Source organism: Mytilus galloprovincialis, chromosome 9 (genome assembly GCF_965363235.1).
Source record: "Mytilus galloprovincialis chromosome 9, xbMytGall1.hap1.1, whole genome shotgun sequence".
Classification (NCBI taxonomy): Eukaryota; Metazoa; Mollusca; class Bivalvia; order Mytilida; family Mytilidae; genus Mytilus; species Mytilus galloprovincialis.
The window spans coordinates 68,839,544-68,864,351 of record NC_134846.1 but is presented as its reverse complement, the minus strand read 5'-3'; the positions used below and the strand labels follow the sequence as shown (position 1 = coordinate 68,864,351).

The following is a 24,808-nucleotide window of genomic DNA, read 5'->3' as shown; positions in this document are numbered from 1 at the left end:
CTTCATCAAAAACTACCTTGACCAAAAACTTTAACCTGAAGCCAAAAACTTTAACCTGAAATTTGCACTATCATTTTCTATCAGTGAACCGTAAAATTGGGGTCAAAACTCTAATTTGGCATTTAAATTAGAAAGATCATATCATAAGGAACATGTGTACTAAGTTTCAAGTTGATTGGACTTCAACTTCATCAAAAACTACCTCGACCAAAAACTTTAACCTGAAGCGGGACAGACGGACGAACGGACGAACGAACGGACGAACGAACGGACAGACGAACGGACGCACAGACCAGAAAACATAATGCCCCTAAATGGGGCATAAAAATGGAAACCAACCCTGAGAACTATTTTAATGTGTTATCAAATTACTTTATAGATATTAAAGTGTAAAACCATCCACAATTTAACATTATAAAAGGTCAATTACGTTAGAAAAGGTATAGCGGTGATCTCTTTTATGTTTCACCTCAGTAAACCTTTATAGATACCCATCAAGTTTTTCCCACATATTCATACAAAAGGATTCCTGTTAAAGTATGTGTGAGAAGATATTGACATCTATTCAATACAATAATGTATTCTCGGAGCATAGAATGAATTTCATGATTGTCAGCCTTTCATATGGTAATCACAGCATGTTTGATGGGTAAATAAACTTACTGGGGTAAACATGGCCAAATACTGCCATGAATATATATAAATTACAAAGTAAATTTGTTCAGGGATTATAAGTCTAAAAAAAAGAACACTTCCATATTAGAAAGTATAGAAAAAATCATTACAAAGTAAATTTGGTTACTGATAAAACATCTGTGTAGCATTAATTTCCCTTCATATATTTGATAAGCAAATTTGTAGATGGACTGTAACCTTAAAAATATACTAATGGTAAATATACTTATAAGATTTACTATGTCAAGTAGAATTAATGTTATGAAGTGATATCTATGTACAAAGTCTGATTGAAACCTGAATAAGGACAACACAAAAGCAACAATACAACTATGCCTATAATTGTCATTCATTAATAAACAGTTTTGTCACAAAATTAACAAGATACAATACAGATACAGAATGGAGAATCAATAATCTTCAAAGTAAATGACTAAAAAGGGTGTCAGTCTGTCAGAAAAAACAAAATGATCTTATCTACAGAATTGAAGAAGCACATGTCTCAACAAGGTTTTCAATTAATGAATATGAGTAACTGTTTTAGATATTGCTGAAGAAAGCAGGAGTAGAATTCACAAAAAAACTTACGACTAAGATAGATCGTTAGTATACTGATTTGTTCATGACTTACGACCAATCTTAGTGGTAAGTTTTTTTGTGAAACCAACTCCAGGAGATTAGAATTGAAATCATCAAAATATACATGTATTTCCATTATTGTGAAAGGTGTGGATGGTCTCTGATGAATTGAGCAAGCATAAAATGTAGGTCGTGATGACCAAATTTTGTACTATCGTTATATAAATGCAATACTAGAGACTATAGAACATATATAAGGGTGGAATACAGATGTTATTGAAATGTGAAATTATAGTGAATAAAATGTTGTAGATTTTACAATATAAGAGAACAGCCGTAGTGAATTATTGCTATCATACAAAAATGTGTGTCTGAAACTTCATTTGGATCCACCACATATTCAAGCATTTTCAATACAGACCTCAGATACAGACATTGAAGAAGGTAAATTCAAATGTCCCAGATACATCCCTGGTCAGGCATAAAGAGATCATCATCTCAATTGAAAAAAAATAACAGAAAAAAAATTATCAAGATATTGCAAACAGCATTTACAATATATCATTTCAGAAGATTGATCTTTCTGTAAAAATTCCAGATTTTTGATAAAAACTTTTACAGAATAGGTGTGACTTGCAGTATCAACTGACAGAAGAATGCAACGGAAAGATAAGTAAATAGAAACAATGTCTAATCACACAATGCTAAGGTACAGATAACAAAACCTGGTTAGTTTTTTTACAGGTATATCAAGGTCTCAAGATAAACTTTTCTAAACATTTAAAAAGAATTTTAAACAAACAAAAACTTAAGGATTGATCAAATGTTAAAGGAAAACAAGGTTATTGTCAACATTGACTCAAAGGGTGGGCGTTTTAACCCTAAAATTAAGAATCTATTTTAACAAATTTTTAAGATTTTATCCCAAAGAAAGGCCACACAAATTGATTCAGTTAATTACAAACTTCAGATGGATCAGTTTACACACAAATTTATCCTTTTTCATCCTCCAACAATTTTTCATTCAAATATCTTAATCTTAAATGGGGTTCAATAAAGCTGTTGGTTCTGTTGCTATTTTTTCAATCACAGAAATTGGATTTGCATTTATAATTTAATTTGTAGGAAACTGGGTGTGTAATCTATGTGATTTAAATCCATTGAGTGATGAGCCATTTATCAATATATAATGATCTTTTGTAAATAATTAATGTATTATTCTAGGGGCATTAAACAAATCAAACAATTTTTCTTCTATAGTTATAGTGTTTAGATGTAAACTCCTTGGATATAGTATCTAAATGATAAGTTCCCTGTTCAAACTGTTTTCATTCCAGGATCAATCAACAAAAAAGAAGCAATATAAAACATAGGATTATACTACTACTACTAATAATAATAAAAAGATCAAATAAAACAAAGGTATTTCATAGTATGAAAACAAAAAACAGGCAGATCCAAAATATCAAGCTTCAGACTAGAACTGAAGTCATTAGTATACTGCAGACAGGAAGTAGCTGTTTGACAAATCTTAAAAGTACCCACGTATTTACAGGTTACAAGAGCACAATTATTCGTAATTCATTTTCCATAGGGTACCTCTAGTGTTCCGTATTTTTTTTCTCGAAGACTACACAAATTAGGGAAAAACAGGTAGCAGTTCCTGTTACTAGAAATGCCAGTGTTGCATTACAACCAAAAAAATAAATAGGGTCATGCGGCTCAAATTGACTTAAAATGCAGTTGAAAACGATCGTCTACTTGTTTCGCTTAATGGAAAAGGCATATTTTTGATGGCTCCGACAAGCAGAAATGGAAGATATTTTCTATACTTCGTAAAATGTAAATATGATTTTTGGCAATTTTTAAACCTAATTCGATAAGCTTCGATTAAATGTAATTCCAATCCTGTATCTACTAATCAGAAGCCACATAGGATTCTATTCTGAGTACCATCTTGGGGTAAAAAACTTGCTGTTTAATGTAAACAAATAATTGCGTTGTTCATATGTTCATATTTCACTTATTCATTGTTATTTCTTTTAACCAATTCTACATACTAACAGCCAAGACGTAATACAATTAGGTTTATGTTGACTGTTTTCTTTCTTATAAAAAGTAATTTTACTGTTAAGCAATACCATTATCTAAATCTATAATACAAACTGAAGTTTGTCAGAGTATGTAAGGTATCTAGCATTTTCTTTAAGTGTGAAAAATATACATCCTTAATTGCAATATTGTGAAAACCCCATGATGAAATCCAAAGGAATGTAAACAAGCGTTCTATAAAAAAATGATCACATCTGCAATGTTTTGATGATGATCAGTCAATAATTAGCTGTCAAAATTAAGTTTAAAAGGTTGTTACAAAAAAAACATTTTACACACAAGTTTTTATATAATTTTCTTGTCTGCTTACATCTTCATTTTAATTGTGATCCAGCAAATTGATGAGAAGATGTTATATTTTTGTGCATTGAGTTGCATAGAAATTACATCATTTGACAACTTGAGGTAGATATTACAGAGGGCCTAACAATCCTACAAAGTATGAGCAATCTCAGGGCAGTTGCATTCACAGGTTCATTGTGGTCTAATAATCAAAGTCCAATAACTTCTGTAAAAATGGGTGAATCAAATGACATTTATTATGGTCAATTGTGAATGATGACAAACAATCCTACCAAGTATAGAGCTTTCTGTCTAAAGGTCTCAGAGGTTCCCATTGTATTAGTTTGGTTTGTATCAGACAGATGCTCAAGGCTTACCGGTACTGATGGACAAGTTGATTATTAAAGGCTTTATTTTAAACACATTTATTTATAGTGGATTGGGAAACAAGTTATTGTAACTTATATTAATCCCTTTCCACTTTGCCTGTGCGAGTACTGCCTTGTAGTGGCATTAGCCTGCTCTTTTTCGAAATCTACAAGGATGTCTTTCAGCTGAGCCCTAACAAATATCCAGAAATCCTGATTCCTGAGGGGACAGGGGGATAATTATATATAAACTTAATTCATACATGGTACTAACAATTTAACTGAATTTGTCCATTATGAGTCTCCTATCTTAAATAAAAGTTACTTTACCTCACATTCATCATTCTAAAAATTTCAGAAAAATTGCTTTTGGATGTGTCAAAACAAAGAACAAAAATAATCTTATTTATGATAGAAAAAATTATCTGACCATGAAGAAAAAAACAAATCCTGACCCTTAAAGCTAAATAGAATAGCATTTTAACATTTATTTAAGGAAAATTTCCCCCATCATGACATTAATTTATTTTCCTTGAACTGTGGTTCAATGGTTTAAAAGTTAACACATAAATCATCGATTTGTAAACAAACAGCCCTGGTTTTATACTAAAAAAAATCATCCACAAGAAAACTAGACTAATCTGTTACGCAGATACAGTAAACATCTTGTGTAATGGATTTTTGCCATTTGGAAGCCTAAATGTTATATTTTGGGTGTCATTCAATTCTTTCAAGTTAACAAATAAAAGATAATTATTTTGCAGTTCCTCTTACTTTTCCTTCAAAGATTCAAAATATCACTTTTTTGGAATTATAATATAAAGAAAAGACCTTTTTTTCAAAAACTGAAAATAAATTTAAATTAATTTACACAACTTTCACTTATACCAGAACTTAAAGATCAAAGCTTTTTAAACACTTGACACAAAGAAAGATACTGAAACCCATTTAAGAAAACTTCACCTAAAGAGTTATCTTCCTTTAGCGATATAAACTTAAGACATTAGTTTGGTTTCAGTGAAAGTTAGCAATGAACAAATTACTATTAGTTCCACTGATTCAGATTGCATTAGTAAACTTAATATAGTGATGAAGTATATTCAGAGTCAATTTTAGTCCAATCTATGTAAGTTTAACATGGAAAGGACAATTCTTATTTGGAAATTAGCATTCTTAGGAATATAGATATAAGAAGATGTGGTATGAGTGCCAATGAGACAACTCTCCATCCATCCAAGTCACAATTTTGTTAAAGTAAACCATTATAGGTCAAAGTATGGTCTTCAAAATGGAGCCCACACCGAACAGAAAGCTATAAAGGCCCCCAAAATATGTTTGTTTATTAATCCATCTTTTGACGACAACTTTTTCAGATCTATGCATTTTTGATGTGTGAATGATGGTTTCTCTCTGTGATAATTTCCCCTTTATTTTTTGAATGGTGTGTTAACTGTAGTGTCATAACTTTTTTAAATGACAATTTTAAACATCTTTCTACTAAATAAAGTCAATACTTTTAAATTTCAATTCTAAAAACACAGGAATTATTTGAGGATAGCAAGAAAGAATATCAATGGCAGACCAAATTGAATAGAAAATCATCTAAAATGTCCTTTTCAGATCAAAATTGCATAAAAACAGTTATATCATTTACAGTATTAAAATCATTCTATATGCTGCTTTATCATGTTTATTACAAAAATCAACATTTTCATCATTCATAAAACAATCATTGAAGTCCCTAAAAATTAAAATATCTTTCTAAAATTTCTGGTTCCTTGAAGTGAGTTTATCTATACAAATCCGGTCTTGAACAGCTAATACATGTATTATGAAAAACATGTATAAGTAGAAACAAAGAGAAAAACTTGTCATTCACACAATAACACTCACCCCTCTAAAACTTTTTCTTAGTCTCCTGAATGAAGATGTAATGGAATTACTCATTTTAAAGCACAATTTCAAATAAACCCAAATGTTAAAAAATTAAGTTCTCTAAGTCCAACATCCATTTTGAATTTCTTTGGTTATTTCAGTTGATTGTGACCAACAGATGTAGAAAAGCATGTAAACAAACATAAAACAAACAGATCTATATCTTGTTTGTAGTTTGAAAAGTCCGCCAGTGAAGATAAGGGGATTTTATTGATCTATCATTAGTTAAGGGTGATCAGGGGCTCCCTTGGGGAATTAGTCACAACACCATTAGTCATTTGTGGGAAAACATGATCCCTATTCATTATTTATAATAATTGAAATGAAACAGGTAATTCATTAAAGGTAGAAAAGACCAATTCATCATTTTACATTATTATTTATTAAAAACTATTCCCACACAATTTATAGGGACTGTATTAATCTCATTGGAGAGAAACTGGTGGTGAATTTCCTTGTATGCTAAAAACATAACACATTTTCAATATCTTTTGAGGTTTGAAGTACATCTATTTTAAATTTTAAGGGTATACAAAATAGAAGTTTAAACACATAAAACATTTAATTTAATAGCTTTAAATATAGTCCAGTCAGATAAGGAGGCCTCTATCTAGAAATCAAACAAAGTAATAGTTATTTACAATAATAAATAGCTCTGTTTGAATTTATCTCCTTATGTAACCAGAACAAACTTTACATGTAACCCTGCTGCTCTCCCTTTGTTAAAATTGATTAAAGTTACATTGTAAAAGCATTAATTTGTTATATACATTGGTAATTCAAACAGAGAACATTTATTTCTGTAACTTTAAACAAAGTATCATTGATTAAATAAAATAAATATATATTAAAGCTTTCTCAAGTAATCAGTAACCAGGATATGGGCTAGATTAGAACCAAACTAGCATGTTTTACTGTAAAATTACATTCTGAATTTTTGCTAGATTTCACTGCATGATTGAGATCATATTTTTGCTAGATTAGAACTAAGTTGGCATGTTTCACTGTAAAATCACAATTCTGTATTTTTGCTAGATTAGAACCAAACTGGCATGTTTCACTGAAGAATCACAATTCTGTATTTTTGCTAGATTAAAACCAAGCTGGCATGTTTCACTGTAAAATCACAATTCTGTATTTTTGCTAGATTAAAACCAAACTGGCATGTATCACTGTAAAATCACAATTCTGTATTTTTGCTAGATTAAAAACCAAACTGGCATGTTTCACTGTAGAATTGAGTTTTATATTTTGTTAATTCTACTTCAGGTTGTTTAAAGTATATGTGTCTCAATCAAAGCCACATGAAAGACAAATAACATCAATCAATATTTTTTTCTAAAACATTTTACCCTATAAACCTCAGCAATTATTAAAACACAAGACGCACAATTGGAACATTAAACTTTTCCTTCTCCATGTTACAATAGCCCTATAGGTATAACAGATATTAATCTAGAACCACATTAAATTTACACATGGTGAATACCTTGGTCATTAAAGTTGTAGCCAGGAGACATGTATAGTCAACATTAATGTTTTGTAATCATTACTTTGATTGATGTGAGCCACACAATTTTTTCAATGACAAAATTTTGATTGTTTTTTATTATCATTTTATTTTAGCAAATGTTATCAGATAAATGTTATCAGAGATTATATCAACAGTTTTATGGAGTTTAACAAAAGTATATTTACAGTTAATTTAATCTAATATGATGAAGCAAAACAAATTGAAATTCACATAAGAAACAAAATTTAAACTGGAAAATTTTTATTTATCGTAGGAATAATAGTTCCAAAATCTACACCAGAGCCTCAAAGGTTTAAACAGGAAGTTATTCGATGGATTTGGCTAGATAAAACTACTAGCCTTGATCCTAGCATACTCTCTGCAGAACGCCTCTTCATCACAATAAAACACAAAAGATTGAAGGTTGTTTAGCCCTGTTAGTCTCCATTTACAAATTATTTTCACACTAAAGCAAATTGAATTGATTTAATTGCAAATCAAAAATTTTGAATCGTAATATTTATAATGGCATTTTGCAAAGAAATGTTATTTTTCATGAGGTCCAAAGGAGAAATATGATTTATGAGAAATTTTTACTATCAATTGTTAAAACCTATAATAAATTCTGTGACCTGCCAGGCTTTAGAATTTTAACTGTTCAAAGGGAAATAATTCTTATCTCTAGCTATTAAAATAGATTCCTGACAAAATATACTTCAATTTTAAAAATCCAATAAGAGCTTAGCCAAAATAAGGTAGTTCTCCATTTGAAAAGCTTCAAAATTGCTTTTTAATTGTTAAACGAGTCAATTGTTCAGCTTCCCATCTTACATTCAATGCACAGTTGAGTCCATATCAAACATGTTTTGAACATATTCAATGTTCATGATCAAGAAAATTTAACACAGATTGAGTTTGTTAAAGCGTCTGGGACCTTTTTGATAAGATTGTATTGTATTTGATATCAAAGCACCACCAAGCATATATTCAATACTTATATTTTCCTTAGAATTATTTGGTGAAAATAGGTTCCATCTAACAATTATTCAAAAATGATAACATTTGCAGCTTAAATCAATTTAAAAAAAAAATCAAGTCAATTGACACTTGGATATTTTGTAAACATGACTCAAATCTCTGTTTCCATCTTTTTCCATATAAACCTTAATATTTTCTTAAATAGTAGATAAAATGCTTCCAGATATAAATTCATCCAAGATAATTACATTTGACACCTTAATTCAAATTCAAGTGTCACTGATGAGTCTTTTTGAGACGAAACTTGGTCTGGTGTAAATATCAAATTTCGATCCTGGTACATTGCATCTATGATGAGTTTATTCAAAAGACAATGATAGTTCAGTTTTACTCAAACACATTTCCAAAAACCATCTAAGATAAAAAAGAAAATTTTTTTAAATAAAATATCATCAACCACTTCTATACAAGACATTATTGTTTTCACTGCTTATTTACTACCTCTGTGGTTTTGTGGATGCCTGCATTGAGTGCGGTAGGTCATTGATGCAAAAAATGAAAGAAAACCAGACAAACCGACCGACAGAACTAGAACAGACTTATATTTCAATCTCCGACTCGCTGCTATGCAAATGGATCAAAAAGCCTCAAATGTTAATGCATCATTTAATATTTTTTTCACATTTGTGTATCTAAACATTTTGGTGCATTGCGTTGATATTTTTTCATCATTGATAACTAGTGTTAAATGTCACTTTCAGCTTTCTTAGCTATATCAGGGCAGTCATTTTTTATTGTGGAAGCTGGATATCAGGAGTAAACCACTGACCTACACCATGAAAACATTTCATTGATGAAGTTATTATAATCGAATAAACCTGGACATGAATCCCTTATTTACTTACGCCTCTTTTATGCTGTCTTTTAATCATGCCCATGGCTGCTACTTTATATTCTTGCTCAAGTCTATTGTAGTTTAACTGGAAACGACTGAAAAACATGAAAACTAGGTCAAAATTGTGATTAAAAAACATAGATATCGAACTTTTGACAAAAATTTGGATTTTGTTTTTTGATGAGAGCCAAGTCTACAGATGATTGGTGTTAGCATACAGTCAATTTCTACAGAAAAGTCAATGATCATTGTAAATAAATGTGGCAATATATAAGCCAATAAATGTTTTGAGGAAATTCAATTAAAAATGGATCTGCTAATATTAGGTACAGAGATTCGATGAATATTTTATATACAATATAATTGCAATAGATTTTGTCTCTCTTACTTTTCTGTCCTTTACCCTTATATTCTAAGAATTTTGTAACCTTTGCCAGAGACATATATACTGTATTTATATGTCTCTGCCTTTGCCAATGATTTGTATAATCAAAATCCTTTACAAATCCTTGACTTTGACTTAGATTAATACTGTTTTATATTTATTCCTATTTCATGCTACAAATTGAAATTATTCTGAAATCTTGCAAAAATTAATGAATTCTGATTGAGGTATACTATGTTTAGCTGTTTTCTTTAAACATAATACAAAAAAGTAATTCAAATAGTTTTTATTCAATTATATGGTAAACAACAACAACAAGATAATAATGTAACATGTGTTTTTTTGTAAGTCCTCACAAAAACATATGTTTCCAGTAAAAAAGTGAGACCTTGCTTTGACCTTAGTGTGACCATCATATTTATATTAAAATAAGACAATAAATCTATGCAATGACAAATATATATGTAAGTCTTTTGTCCGTTTTAACATAAACATATGAACATCTTGTTAGATACCTTCAGACTGACAATGAATCAGTCTAGCAATATATATTTATCTATGAAGCTTCATCATTTATCATCTTGTTTAAGTGGAAAAAACAATTTCATTTTCTAATAATAAGAGTATAAATCTAAATTCCTAAAATCACCACAATAAATATCTTACGTTACACTAGACTGGATTTGTCCAATAGCAGCTCTTTTCTACAATAAAAGAAAGATAACTCTAGCATTAAAAGTTAAACAACTTTATGTTATTTATCATTCATTGGCTCATTCTATATGTGTAAATGAAAGCCTTCTTTTATGTTTTCTTGTATTATTGTGTTCAAGATACTACCTACTAATGCAGGATCTAAGATGTATGGAGGTTTAAACAAAATCAAACCACACTTTTATTTTCTTTCATAAATTCATTTACTCAAATCTTAATTTTCCATGATCTTCAAATTATGAGTTCTGAACAACAGGGTACAGAAATACCAATTTTCGACTAGATAAATGACATTATGTATAGCAGCAAAACAATCCATACCATATTGCACACAGTCAAAACCTATTCCTACCCTGGCAAAAGGGTTCCAAAAACCTTCAGTGTTTATAAAGACTTATTACATGTACTACTAACCTGAGCTACGTCATGTCCATAATCATTGTTATTCAGCTGCCCAAGTTCTGATTGTAATACTGCTAATTTTCTCTTTTCAGCTTCAAGTAATCTAAAGGTAACCTGGAAAACAAATGGTATCAAATATACATTTTTAATTAACACAACTTATATCATTTCATATACAAAGAAGATTAATTGTTTTCCTAGCTTACCTCACAAAATAGACAGTCTTCAGATTACCTATATAGTCTCAGGTTGAGGTAAATATTACCATGAAACTCTGTAACTTTTACCCTGAAACTTTGTAACTACATTGTATTACCCTGAACTTTGTAAATATTACTCTAATACTGAAACAATTTTTTTTTTAACTAGTATCTTGCTTTTCTTTAAATCATTAACATTATTTGAAATGTTTCAGCAGACCTTCCTTTTCATGTTCATTTGTTAGATATTCACTTCTTATACATGTATATGTATTAAGGCAAAGGTAGCATTTATACTTTTAGGAGAGATCAATAATTGTATAAAATGTGCATTAAAAGGGACTAAAAAAATGCATTATGTTTTATTTAAAGGATTCAGTTAATTTGACAAAATATTTTACATAAATTGAGTATCAAAATATTTATCCAAACACTAACAGTGTCTAAATTTATTATCAAAAATTTGCAAATAGTTAAGATTTAAAAATATCACAATAGAAGTCATCCTGTAGTATTTTAATGGTTCTTTATGGCTATAAATTGCAAATGGTATTCAAATTGTTACCAAATTATTGGGATAATATCTATAAAATTTAAATTGATAAAAAATATGTAAACTGATAACATTCACATTTATTTTGGTGATAAAGAAAATCAACCTGTTAAAGGTATTTCAATGGGGACAACTGCCAGGGGGGATCCAAGAATTGAGGTTAGGGGGCACGCAAATTATTAAAATTATTGAAATATTCTTCTAAAGGGGGTGCAATGTAGATATCTCGAACTATTGTGTGGTAAAATGAGCGAAAAATTAAAGTTTCAAGCTGAAACCGCCCAAATCCACCCTTGACAACAATCTACAAACTCACCATAATTAACAAGAAATCTGTGAGCTTCTATTCATTAAGATTACCCCCATACATTTCATATAGAAAATGGACTGAAGACAATAAAAAAGAGACAGACCTCAATCTGGAGTACACAAGCTGATATTTCATTTAAAAAAAATCCAGCAAATTTTAAGTCAATGGTTGCTGTGCAGAAAACTGGTGTTGCATTCATATTAGTCAATCGATTATTGTCAGGGGGAAAATGCAATAATGACGTGTTTGATTTGTATGTGTCCTAGTGTATCCTCTGGACCAAATATCAAGTGACGGACAGAGATAAAACAATGTGTCCCTGTTCCGCGAAGAACCTCCCGAGTTATGATGGCAAGGTCTCCTACAAATTAAAAAAAACTAAAACAATCTCCTAACACCCATAACGTACGCACTAAGGGATTTATATTGCATATATGAGTTTATAAAGCTAGTTATAAAGCTGTACCCCACAAAACAGAAGCTGAAGATCATGCGAACATTTTATTTTGATTCTGTGTTCCTATGCAAACCAATCTACAATTAAGACACAAGTACTTGTCGTAAAAATTATCTATATAGCAATATCTCAACTAAACCTTGATAGACATGGTGCTGGTAGTTGTGACATAAATAAATACAGGAACACCACACAAAAAAATAACCCTTGTTTTGCACATCGCCAATGTGTCTAAGCTAATTGAACAGGGTTTCAATAATTTGAAATGAAACCGATTAACTTAAGAACTACTTTAACACTCCATAACACCAGTCCTGCCAAACTTGGTTAAAACGATGGAAATGTGACAGATAGACGGGCAGGTCAACGGACGTAGAGCGAGAAAAGACAGCTCACAATAGCTCACCTGACCAATAGTAGTATTAGATTTTGCAAACGGACTTTGAATTTCTACTTTTACATTGTACCAACAAAAAATTCAGAATATCTGTTTTTAGTTTTTTGATTTTGAAGGTTGTGCCAGACTTTATATATACTGTGTTCATCACAAACCACTAAAGACAGAATGATGCATTTACGAAGAAACTGTTAATGTTTATTTTCTGGGGATCCCATGCATGTAATACGTTTCATAATTCTTTTAGGTTGCAAGCGAGAAGTATATATATAGACACAAAGATACAAATTATTAAACTAACCTTTCGCCTTAAACAATTATTTTATCTTTATTAAGGATATTAAAAAAGAATCTGACCTGGACTTTTTTCTTGGCTGTGCCATGAGGATATTGTAAAAGTGCGTAAGAGATGTTTTGGAACTTCTATCATCAAAGAAAATTATTATAAAACCGCAAATACAATGTAACAATTGTTTTTATTTTAACTGCTAAAAACCTATTATATTTGTCATCAAATGCAGCACCTATGACACCTTCCTTTGAAGTATATAATATTGATAGAACTTAAATAAATCGTAGGTCAGTTGATTAGTTATCACATTGATTCTAGACTGTTTTATATACTTTGAATGTTAAAAAAGATGGAATGGTCTCTTCTGTTACTTAAATTATAAGTTGAAGACAACCCATGCTTTGCAAATTTTAGGGGGCATGCCCACCACGCCCCGGCCTAAATCCACCCCTGACTGCAATCCTCTTAAAGCAGGATTATTTGTACTTGATAGTCCCTTAAACTTTTGTTGTAAATGTGTTTGAGTATGTGCAAATACATATTGACTTATTTCTAATATGGCTTCAATTTGTAAGTACACAGTAAAATGAAACTTCAACAATCTTTCCCTTTTTAATAGAAATGAAAATGAAATATTCTTCCTCAGCAATTTTTTATACATGAATAGAATTACTTAAGCACAGACATTTGTTTCAATTCTAATATTTGTATGAGAATTTCCAATTGAAGTCATCACATTTAAATTGATGACAAACATAATTACTGCCCTCTCCCTCATTTTAAATTTCTTTCTATGATTGTGATGTTCTGTTGAATCTCTGAATGAAATCCTAGGTCTGTTAGTTTGCTTTGTACAACATTTTATTGGCATCTTGGACTGACTCAGAGTTCTATAAACTCAATATCTACCTGTATAAAAATATAGTATATGCCAAGACACATAATTAACAGCGCCTGGTAATGTTTCATAGCCTGACTGGTTTCCGTCCAAAAACGTCCTTCATCAGAGGCAGAATGGTGGATTGTTTGCACCCTATTTCTATAGATACAGTAACCATGGTAACCTGCGGTTCAATTAACCTGAGGTTCAGAGTTAACCGGTGGTTCTGAATTAACCGGCAGTATTGAGTCAATGGGCGGTTTAGAGTTAACTGGTCGTTCAATTATCAGGCAGATCAGAGTTATCTGGTGGATAACTATGTATCTGATTGATATCTAAACAGGTTCAATTATCCTGAAAGCTCCATTTGGAGCTAATGTGTTAAGAGACCTCTGATGTCAGTACCTTTTCCTTTATTGCCTCAATATCTAAAAAAAAATACAAGCTCACATGGGACTTGTCACAATCCCTTCTCAATGCAGTTCTCAGTGGATACTTAATTAAATCTTAAAGTCTTCAAAGAGGGTTGCTAACAAACAAGAAAACAATAATTTTCAATAACTCTTCTAGGTCCAAGGGCTAAAATTAGGTCCAATGTAAAATTTAAAAAGAAAGTCTTATAAGCCACATCAATACACTCTATATATATGACAGTTGAAAAAAAAATTCAGCTTAAGTCAGCTGGAAAATAACTTGCATGTAATCTGTAGCAACTACACAGTATATTGACCATTTAACTTGTCATTTTCTTATGAAATATACAGCTGGATTAAGTTTGCATGGTATGCTTCGTTTTCCCCCCATTATATATCATTAGACACTATTCCAATACATGATTGTCAATAAGATAAATAACACTTTCCCTTCAAGAGTTTTGTACTGATTGCTCATAAATCTCCAAATATTTGTTTACATATTTTGCTTTTCAAAGTGTTGACCCGAGATTAAGTGGTAAAGTTTAGGCTAATTTGAAATGAGGCAAGTTTAGTTCTTTCACCTGGATGCACTACCATGTAGTGTAACTCCTGGGACAGACAAATTTTACTTAATGCAGTTACATTGAATGTGGTGTATACACACATTTTGAGGAATTCTTAGTCCATTTGACAATAAATATTGACCTTGGTTCAAACTCCTCCATTTACAGTTTACAAATATAGATTTATAGACACTTGCAATTTGATAAAAACTATATAATGAATGGCCTTACATGAGTTTACTTATTTTTAAAATTGGGTTATATTCCCAAATAAACAACATGATAAATATAAAAAGATGTGGTATGAGTGCCAATGAAACCATTATTGGTCAAAGTACGGTCTTCAACAAGGAGCCTTGGAATAACTTGTGTTATTGGGTTCTTATCCCACATAGGCACATATCATGTTATTCATATTCTGATATTAATGGGTTGTTTATCCACGAACACATGTCTTTTTAATAGGGATGGCAACAAGTATTTCAGTACTCAGGTACACGCTTTTAACGCTGAGCATTCAAGTACAGTTTTAGTACTCAGATACTAGTTTGCCTGTTACACATCTCGAGATAGTTCTCTTTACATTTCCACTCACTTTAGCTTTGTTGAAATATCCCCTTCGTAATACTAAATAAAATCATTTTAATACAACATACATGTAAATATGTTTATCCTGAGGCTACTATTTGTTAAAGTAGTACCAGCAACCTCCTTTCCTTCCAAGGGAATGTTTTCATGTGCACTTGTTTGTAACAAAAAATAGAAAGTCAAACAGTCTTTTGTCTGAAATTGTTGACCAGATCATATTTCTAAACAAGAACAAAGTGACCTGCAGTGAACCTTACGCAACTGATTATAACAAATCCAGTTCATAGACATATTACAGCCTTTTACAAAGGGCTTTGTTCCAGACCAAACTTCAAGCTATAAGGGGCCCCAATATTACTAACGTAAAAAATTTAAACAGAAAAACCAACAATCTAATCTATATACAAATTGAGAAATTCCTATGAACCACATCCACAAACGATAACTACTGAACAACACGCTCCTGAATCGGGACAGGTGCATAAGGATGCAGCAGGTATGGACAGTTTTGTTCCGCCGCATACAATATAACTGCAGTTGAAAACATCTCTTCTCCTTCAGAAGTTCTGCGTATTTCATTCTTACAATGAAAATCCACATGATTTTGATGGGGAATGTATGTAAGAGGGAAGAAAACTGATGTTCTGTTCTTCACATGTATTTTCCTCTGTTATATGTATAACCGAGCACTACCATTTGGGACATATGGTTTAATGCTTAATCAAATATTTACACAGATATTTACACGGTGTGGTGGGATACTTACAAGTTTAAAAATATCATGTACAGGCAATATTGTGAGTTTTGAAACAAGTGTCAATATCTTTTTATAATATTTCAACAACAAAAATGGTGTGGGAAATGGACATGTCTAGATGCAGGAAGCTGGAATATTTAAAAAAAAAAAAAAAAAAAAATTCTATTGAGAAAAAAAAGGTGCGATCGGGTCCGTCTAACAAGAAATTAAATTGGTGTGGCCTTGCATATTAAAAAAGTTATTGAAGTTAGAATAAGTCTGACCATAGATTTTCAGGACCGTTCAGGTCTTTTCATTTCTCCGTTCAGGTCCAAATTTTGGCCTAAAAAAAACTGTTTTTTTTAAATTTAAAACATTTCATTTTTTAATGAAATAATGATATTTGAATTTAATAAAATTTTAACTTGATGAAACGACATTGAATAATAAAAAAGTTATTGCAATTTGAAAAGTTTGAATCGTATATCTTCAGGTCCACTTTCAGGTCTTTAGTGTAATCCTTTTAAGGTTCCACTAAAGTCAAAATATAGGACACTTCATAAACATCTAAACTTTGCCTGTAATATTCAACCTATAATGAATAAAGTTCTAAACTATGGGAACATATGTTCATGTAAACATACTTAACATATACACACTGTCAAAATTGTAAATAAACTTGAATTTTTTATGTTGTGGCCAAACCGGTTTTGAGGGTGAACACTTAATTTTCCAAAAAATCTGGAGGCTTGAGAGATGTCTAAATTCGTTAAAAATTGGTATGAATGAATACTGTAACATACAATGCAGTACAAGCTAATGTTGATTTTTTAAGAAAATGTATTGATTTACGAGTTTCAGCTAAATTCATGTATCTAAATGAACGAATATCAAAGATACAATACAGAAATTGGACAAAAATGTCATTGCAACTAATTTATTTGACAAATAAACACTAGCTTGTACTGCAATGCATGTAATAGTATTCGCCTATACCAATTTTATACAAATTAAGTCATCGCACAGGCCTCCAGATTTTTTGGAAAATTTAGTGTTCACCCTCAAAACCGGTTTGGCCACAACATTAAAAATTCAAGTTGATTTACTATTTTGACAGTGTGTATATGTTAAGTATGTTTAAATGAACATTTGTTCCCATAGTTTAGGACTTTATTCATTATAGGTAGAAAAATACAGGCAAAGTTTAGATATTTCTGCCAGAGACATATAATACATTGTATTATATGTCTCTGTTTCTGCAGTGTCCTATATTTTGACTTTAGTGGAACCTTAAAGTGCAAAAAATCAACCCTCGAGATTCAACCCTGGACCAAACACATCTCGTTAGACAGTGGTGAGTGCTTTACACTTTTCTGTCAACCTGAGACTTTTATAAGATATGTTAGTCTCAGTGTCAATCTTTTCCCAATTTTTGTAGAAAAATAAGCATCCCATGATCCTGAGAAAATTTTGTAATGCTCACATTTTTGCGACTCTGTGCTGGGAACAGTATATATATGTTCCTGCTCTGTGTGAATCAGGAATTTTAAAAAGCATGGCCGTGCAGATATTCTCATTGCAATCATATGAATTGTAGGAAAGTAAACATGAATATGATATTAATGTTGATGGTTTTCTGTAACTGAAACTGGAAGAGGAAGAAAATGCACGACAGGAAGTCTTTAAACTAAAATTCGGACAATGTTGGGATGCGCTAAGGTTTTCCGGAAAACTGGTTATTCTTTATTTTTGTCAAATGCATAAATATTGTGCAATTTAAATTGTTCCTGATCTAAAAGGAATATAAGGGCAGAGACATATATACACATATGTGTATATATGTCTCTGATAAGGGTATGACATAATGGTCCCCAAAATTGTGTTATTTCATTCGTTTCTGACCCAAATAATGGTCCCAAACATTCACGGTGTTATTTCATTCGTTTCTGACACAAAGGGTTTACTGAGGTTATAAAAGATCATAACAGTATGGTCCCTAATTAATCCTAATTGAGTCTCTTAGATTTAACCGATCTGGTAGTAAGGCACGTGCCAAGGAGATGTTGTTTGGATGTCATTCACTTATCCTTGCAGCCATGGCCGGTCCGATGCCCCGTTTTGGGAGGATTGTATTCTAACTGCACGAAAAACTGTGAAACCAAGCAGTAAAAGTCGGAGTGACATTTATTATTCCATTTTAACACAGATTCATGATGATTTGTACATAGTCGTCGTTTAAATGTCATGCTGACATCACGTCCATTCCAATCATAGCTACCTTATTGGTTCAATGTTACAACCACAGTGGCGGATCCAGCCATTTTAAAAGGGGGGGGGTCCCAACACAGAGTAAAAAGGGGGGGGGGGGGGGTGTTCCAACTAAATGCCCCTTTGGATCCGCCACTGAACCATTAACCATACAGGAACTATTTGCTACTGGACAGCAAGTACGAACAATCTTTTGTTCTCAGATCGTCAGTCATTCAAAGTAAAAATTGTGGAGAAGACACCATGTTTGTTTTGCACAGGCGTAATTAAGATTTAACCTTCTGGCCAATTCATTCGGGTCGTGTAATTGTATGGATTATGGCTTCTTCCAGTAACATTTGCCTTATCTGGTTCTTGGATGTAATTTTTCGGTCCCTTTTGACATTTCAAAAAAGTTGCTCCCAAGCATATATTTTTGGCTCTATATTTTTGGTTACCTCTCGGTTTTAAGAGAATCTGATGAATATTAATATCAATAAAATTGAGAATAGAAATGGGGAATGGGAAAACTTCAAAGACAACAACCCGACCATAGAACAGACAACAGCAGAAGGTCACCGACAGTTTTTCAATGCAGCGAGAAATTCCCGCACCCGGATACGTATAAGTACTGCGGCTGAAATGTCATGGCAAATATATTAATATATTTTAGAACAAAGTACCAAGGCAACCTATAGCTAGAGACGAACATGTATGTTCTATCTACATGATATATATATATAAACGAGTCTAAATTGAAAACTACGTTTAAACCTATGATTGCGTTGGATAAAACCGCAATTTTTATACATGTGCATGTAAAACAAATTTCGTTGTATAGAAGGGTCTAAAAACAGCACAAACAACATTTTCCAAAAGACCAAAAAAAGTGAAGAAGTATATTTAAACAAAACGCATTTGACTAACAGGTTGAAAAACTGATGTTCTTTAACCCTGCTGACTGCCATTGGCGATTGCCAAATAAACTTGATCACAAGATGTAACAAAATGGATCTTAATATAAATTTAATACTAAACAGAAAACAACGAACTTGTGGCCACGATGTTATGCCACAAACATAAGGTGTTAATATTTTTTTGTACACAAAATCCGGATTTCGACAATAAATGTCTCTTCAGTGATGTTAGGGATCGAAACGGTATCATTGGAAGGCCATATACAATGTACCCTCATTTTTAGATAGACTCTTGAATATATATATATATATATATATATGAATAGCTAGTTCCAGTTTTATTAGCGTGGGCCTGGTCTCCTCTTAGCGTCGAAAAGCGATCAGGATCCCAAGCTACCGTGTATTTCGTTGCTTTATTTATTTGCGGGTTTTCAGAGTTTTTATGTTTTGTGTATTAAAACTTGTTCCAAACAGGACATTGAGGTGGTGGTAAAAGTTCATAAAAGGAATAAACACATGAACATTTTTTCATCCAGTATTTCCGTGACAACTAAAAACAAATCCATAAACGAACGGAACAGGATAGACACCATTATTTATATGCATACATATTTGACAGGTAAATTACTTTTTCTTGTTGCAGTTGTGTATCTACATGGTTGGTCAAGGAATGTTAATAGAATACTAGTAGTTAGTTATTACACATTTGACGCAGTTCTGTAGCATATGTTATCACTCTATTGCAACTGAAAATAAAGGTGTTTTATCTACATTATTTTTGAATGTCAAATGAAAAGTCTTTACAAATTATTTGACATCCAATTTACAGCCATCAAAAGTGGATTAGAGGGTCGTGAAAATCAACAATAAATGAATGAATAATTTAGAATTCAAGATGATTTTCGTCAAATAAATACAGAAGAAGACTAACAGATATATCAAGCTGTTTTGTCCGGTAGTATCAGTAGTATTCAGTAATAACTTGATTTTTTTCTGTGCCCAGTAACTAACAGCCATGCACTGAAAATGTATACAGCCTCGTGGCTTAGGACAACTATATATACACAATGATGCAGGGTTAAACATATTTGCAAGTGCTCACCCCCTCCCCCCTAAAAACATGGGACAGTGAATAAATAGCAAAATTGGCGCATAATAGATAGTTAGTAACTGCCGTAGATCGGTGGTCATGTGGTAGCGTGCTTGCCTCTTATTGTTGCCTTGAAAGAAGGGTGGTATAAGTTTGATACCGACTAACAGAAATATTTTTGATCTGGTGTCTGCTACTTCATATCTTATATATGCGACATTCAGGAAGAGTAAATACTGTCGGTGAAGTAAGAATTTTTTGTATGATGATACGTCTTTTCCGGAATGTAACCTGGTGAGCGTCAGCGTGCAGGTCCAGTACAAAGCAAGATATATTCATGACTATCACAAATATGCATATGCCTAAAATCAATACCACTTGAAGAGTATCCTTAATTCTTGTTTTCTCTTTGTATTGACCATATGAACAATAACTAAAACAATGCAAAATTGGAATGGAAATAAATCGAAAATTAAGCAATGAAAAAGGACAAAAAAGTATAAGCAAATTATTTCATATTTTAAATAAAATAACAACGAAAAAGTGAAAATTCAAGATATAAGCGAAAAATTCACACAAATGTCATAAAAAGTTTTTTCTGACCACAATATATCAACTTTTTGTCCGAAAACGGACAACCAGAACAATATATTAACTATTTGTACTAAAACGGACAGCCATATCATCAAATTGATGATCTCATACAATAAGACTGTCATTAAAAGGACTGACTAAAGGTCTGATGTTTAATATTGACACTTATAGACGAATTCTTCGGATCAAAATAAAACAATCATTACTGTCTCTGAACATGTACTTCTACGATGTCATACCATAACCAAAGTAATATTGTTGGAGTTTGTACAGCTTGTAACTACCTTTGTTAAGATTATGCTATAGTAACAAAATTTCAACAACGACTGATTTACATGAAGACTAAGACTAGTTCCAGGGGCGTATCCAGCCATTTGAAAGGGGGGGGGTATAACCCAGACTAAATGTCCCCATTCAAATACATTGATCATCCAAAACTCCCCCCCCCCCCCGGATCCGCCACTCTGTTCCCAATTTGAATTGCCTTCATTACTTACATATAACAAACATTACCTCTGTTTTTTATATCTACATTCAAGAAATGTACAACTACAAACATTTTTGATTTACTTCCAGTCTAGTCTTCTCACAACCTTAACGAATTGTTATAAAATATTGGGACACAGCTCATAATAATATCATTATTAATAATTTCTGTAGTGTTGAAGTTATTTGGAAGTACTGGAAATATTATTTTCCTCAGTTGAGGATAGTGCAATCTAACTCAAATATTGATCTCTGATTTCGTTACTACGTTATACTCATTTGGGAATCGGAAATAAAAAAAAAATGCTATTAAGGTGACACTAAATTTGACTTGGATACTTCCATGAGGGGCTTCAATAATGGTACATTTTTCAGGTGATAATCAATGAATTTGAAAAGGTGGGAGCCTAGTAAGGGAACGACCATTTAACTTCAAAAAGGGTGAGGGGTCCCTAAAAGTTATTTTAATCACTTACTGGCATATGCAGTATAACGTAGTATAACGAAATCAGAGATCTATACTTTAATTAGATTGAGGATAGTTATGTCTCTATTGAAAATAACAAGGTCGCTACTCTTTTTGCTACGATACTACATAACTGTATCGAGAAAAAAACATATATACCAAAAATTGGGTTTTCGATAAAACAGAGTAAATGAGGAGTAATTAAATATTACCAAGGATTTGTATAGTAGCACTCTTACTATACAAATCCTTGATATTGATATGATCTACTATGTGTACTGGTTGTCGTTACAAATTCCTCTATGATAATAAGTCATACAAAAATACACTAATTAAAAATGACAAATAATCATCAAAGACCATTATTGTTTTGTTTAATATTATTTATGTCGTTTTAGAGATATACTGTCAAATAATTGGTATGAGTCAAATGATTGAGAGCCCTTTTTTAATATTTATTGAAATTATAATGGAATGTTTCGTGTTACTAAAGACAAAATATCTGTTTTAATAGATTTAAAGAACAAAGATATAATAATTTAATGATCTGATGTCATAAAAACGATGGTATATTGATTTAATGATTTAATGTCAAACGAACGTAGCAAACTACTTATGTACAGATTATTCAAAATATAAATTTGAAGAAAAAAGAAAAATCGTTTCTCTCACATAGGAGAAAGACATTAAAAACGTACCTGAAAAAAAATAAAACTACATTTGCAAAAAGTGGTACTGTTCCTTTGAAAATTGAGACTGGAAGGAATGTCTTTTAGTTGAAAAAAAGAATTATTTTTTTAAATATCAGTTGTAATGAAAATCTTTAAATTGAAGATGAAAAACGTCTTAATAAATTGTCAAGTATATTCATATTTTCGTTGTTATATTTTTCATCAGAGCTTCTCTAAGTAAGGTTAATTTAATCAATTGATTTATAAGTGTATATACTTTTTGGATAGTCACTCTGAACTCTTTTATGAGATAATATATAGAAAACGTATTCAGCACTATATATTGCCTTTGGGGGAATATTTTTGGAAAATTATATTAAAATGACACATATAGATCTGTGATCTGTAAATTCGAATAGATATTAAAGGCATTTTAAAAGATAAATTGAGGTGCAAATGAAACTATCTTTTTGCACTAAATTTCGATACAGATAAATAAGAAAGAAACATTCTGTTCTGAATCTTAAATTAAATCATTAATAAGTAAATCGATAACACTGTGATATAACAACAAAACTACAAATATATCTAAGAAAAACATATCTATCAATTATAAAACGATAAAGTTGAATTTGCTACATTAAAAATAACGTTACCTCGAAAAAAAAATTAGATGAAAGACCACATATTATCAAAATTCATAACATTGAGAGTTGAATCGTATACTTACATTTTCGCAATACACATTAAAGTGTTGTCCAGTTTAAAACTATGAAGCTTTGATAGAAACAGAGAGAGAACAATCATGATATGTTTTGTTCAAATCCGAGACAACACTGCAAACACACGACAATCATATCAACTGAGAAATGAATCATACACATGCAACAGAAAACATCTGATTTTTCATGATTACTTAAAACAAATTGTAATAACCATAACAAATGGTATAGTTAAATCAATATATACCAAAAGGCCATTTTGGTTTTAAGTGTAGACTTCTGGCCCAGTCTGCTAAATGAAGCATAATATAGATGCAGCAAAGACAAATTTACATCATAATTTACATGCTTTTTCGTCTGTCCAATCAACAGAGTGGTCAGGTTGTTTCAGAACACAGAAAACCGAGAATAAAACCAAATGTTTGTTCATTACCAATTTGTTTCAATTACCATATACACCAGTAACCCTGTTATTATACAATATACAGAGGACACTTTATGAACATGGGTTGATAGTGCATCGTATGTCGTGGATAGTCGAACGCTTAGGATGCAGATCATAATATGAGACTGGCAGTTATGGTGATCTGAATTCCAGGAAATCTTTGACAGATTCATAGAACAAACACAAGTTTCAGAAAATGCAAGCAAGAAGAGGTTGGTCTATAAAATTGTTGATTTATACATAAAGCAAATATGACGAACTATACATATCTAATATTCTCATATCATGTATAATTGTGTGTCAATATATACATCATGCTAATCAGTGATCACTTTACCTGGCTAATAATTACAGGTGTAATGAATCACAGTAATATGCATACCTGTTACGTAATAAACTTTTGTAGACTTTTATATTGACATTATTTATTTTGTCCAAATCCATACTGACTTACTTCTAATTGAATTCCAAACAAATCAGCAGAGGGCTCCCGAATTTTCCTCAATTCACTTTCTAATTGTTGACGTCCCAGGGATCTGAATCCTGGATCCTCCATCAGTATCCGTCTCCAAATAGAATATTTACTTTTGATTTTAGATCCATAATTTAATTCATAACTATATACTTCTAATCCAAAGAAATCAAGTAAATCATGGCGTGAACTGTCAATATTTCTCAATACATGGACAGGTAAAACTAATTATCATCATAACCTTTGACCCTATCTCCACTATTTACACTGGTTTTATCATCAATTAATATACCTATATTCTTTACTTATTGTGTAAAAATAATGACAGTGACAAGAATATTGTAATAAAACAATAATAACTTTAGTCCTTGACTCCGCCCCATTCTTGTAAAACATAATATATTCATTGTAATGTTTACAATACTATATTAAGCTAATAATCAAGTCAAAAATCTTTTATTTCAACAA

The 24,808-nt window shown here is 31.3% G+C and overlaps 1 protein-coding gene across 3 annotated transcripts in view; it reads right to left on the bottom strand.

Moving 5' to 3' along the window:
* LOC143045768 (ras-GEF domain-containing family member 1B-like) overlaps positions 1-24,561 on the bottom strand; it is a 57,507-nt gene extending 32,946 nt beyond the window's left edge. The window contains exons 1-4 of one of the 3 annotated variants that reach the window (XM_076218495.1): positions 24,323-24,561; positions 10,851-10,952; positions 10,389-10,426; positions 9,348-9,432 (exon numbers count right to left, since the gene is read on the bottom strand). In XM_076218495.1, the coding sequence (XP_076074610.1) occupies positions 9,348-9,432; positions 10,389-10,426; positions 10,851-10,952; positions 24,323-24,424 (327 nt within the window). In that variant the 5' untranslated portion in view covers positions 24,425-24,561. Of the gene's footprint in view, positions 1-5,909; positions 6,077-9,347; positions 9,433-10,388; positions 10,427-10,850; positions 10,953-17,713; positions 17,856-24,322 lie in introns of those variants that run through there. The other 2 variants (XM_076218497.1, XM_076218496.1) reach the window with 2 other exon arrangements.
* Positions 24,562-24,808: the final 247 nt, after the last annotated feature.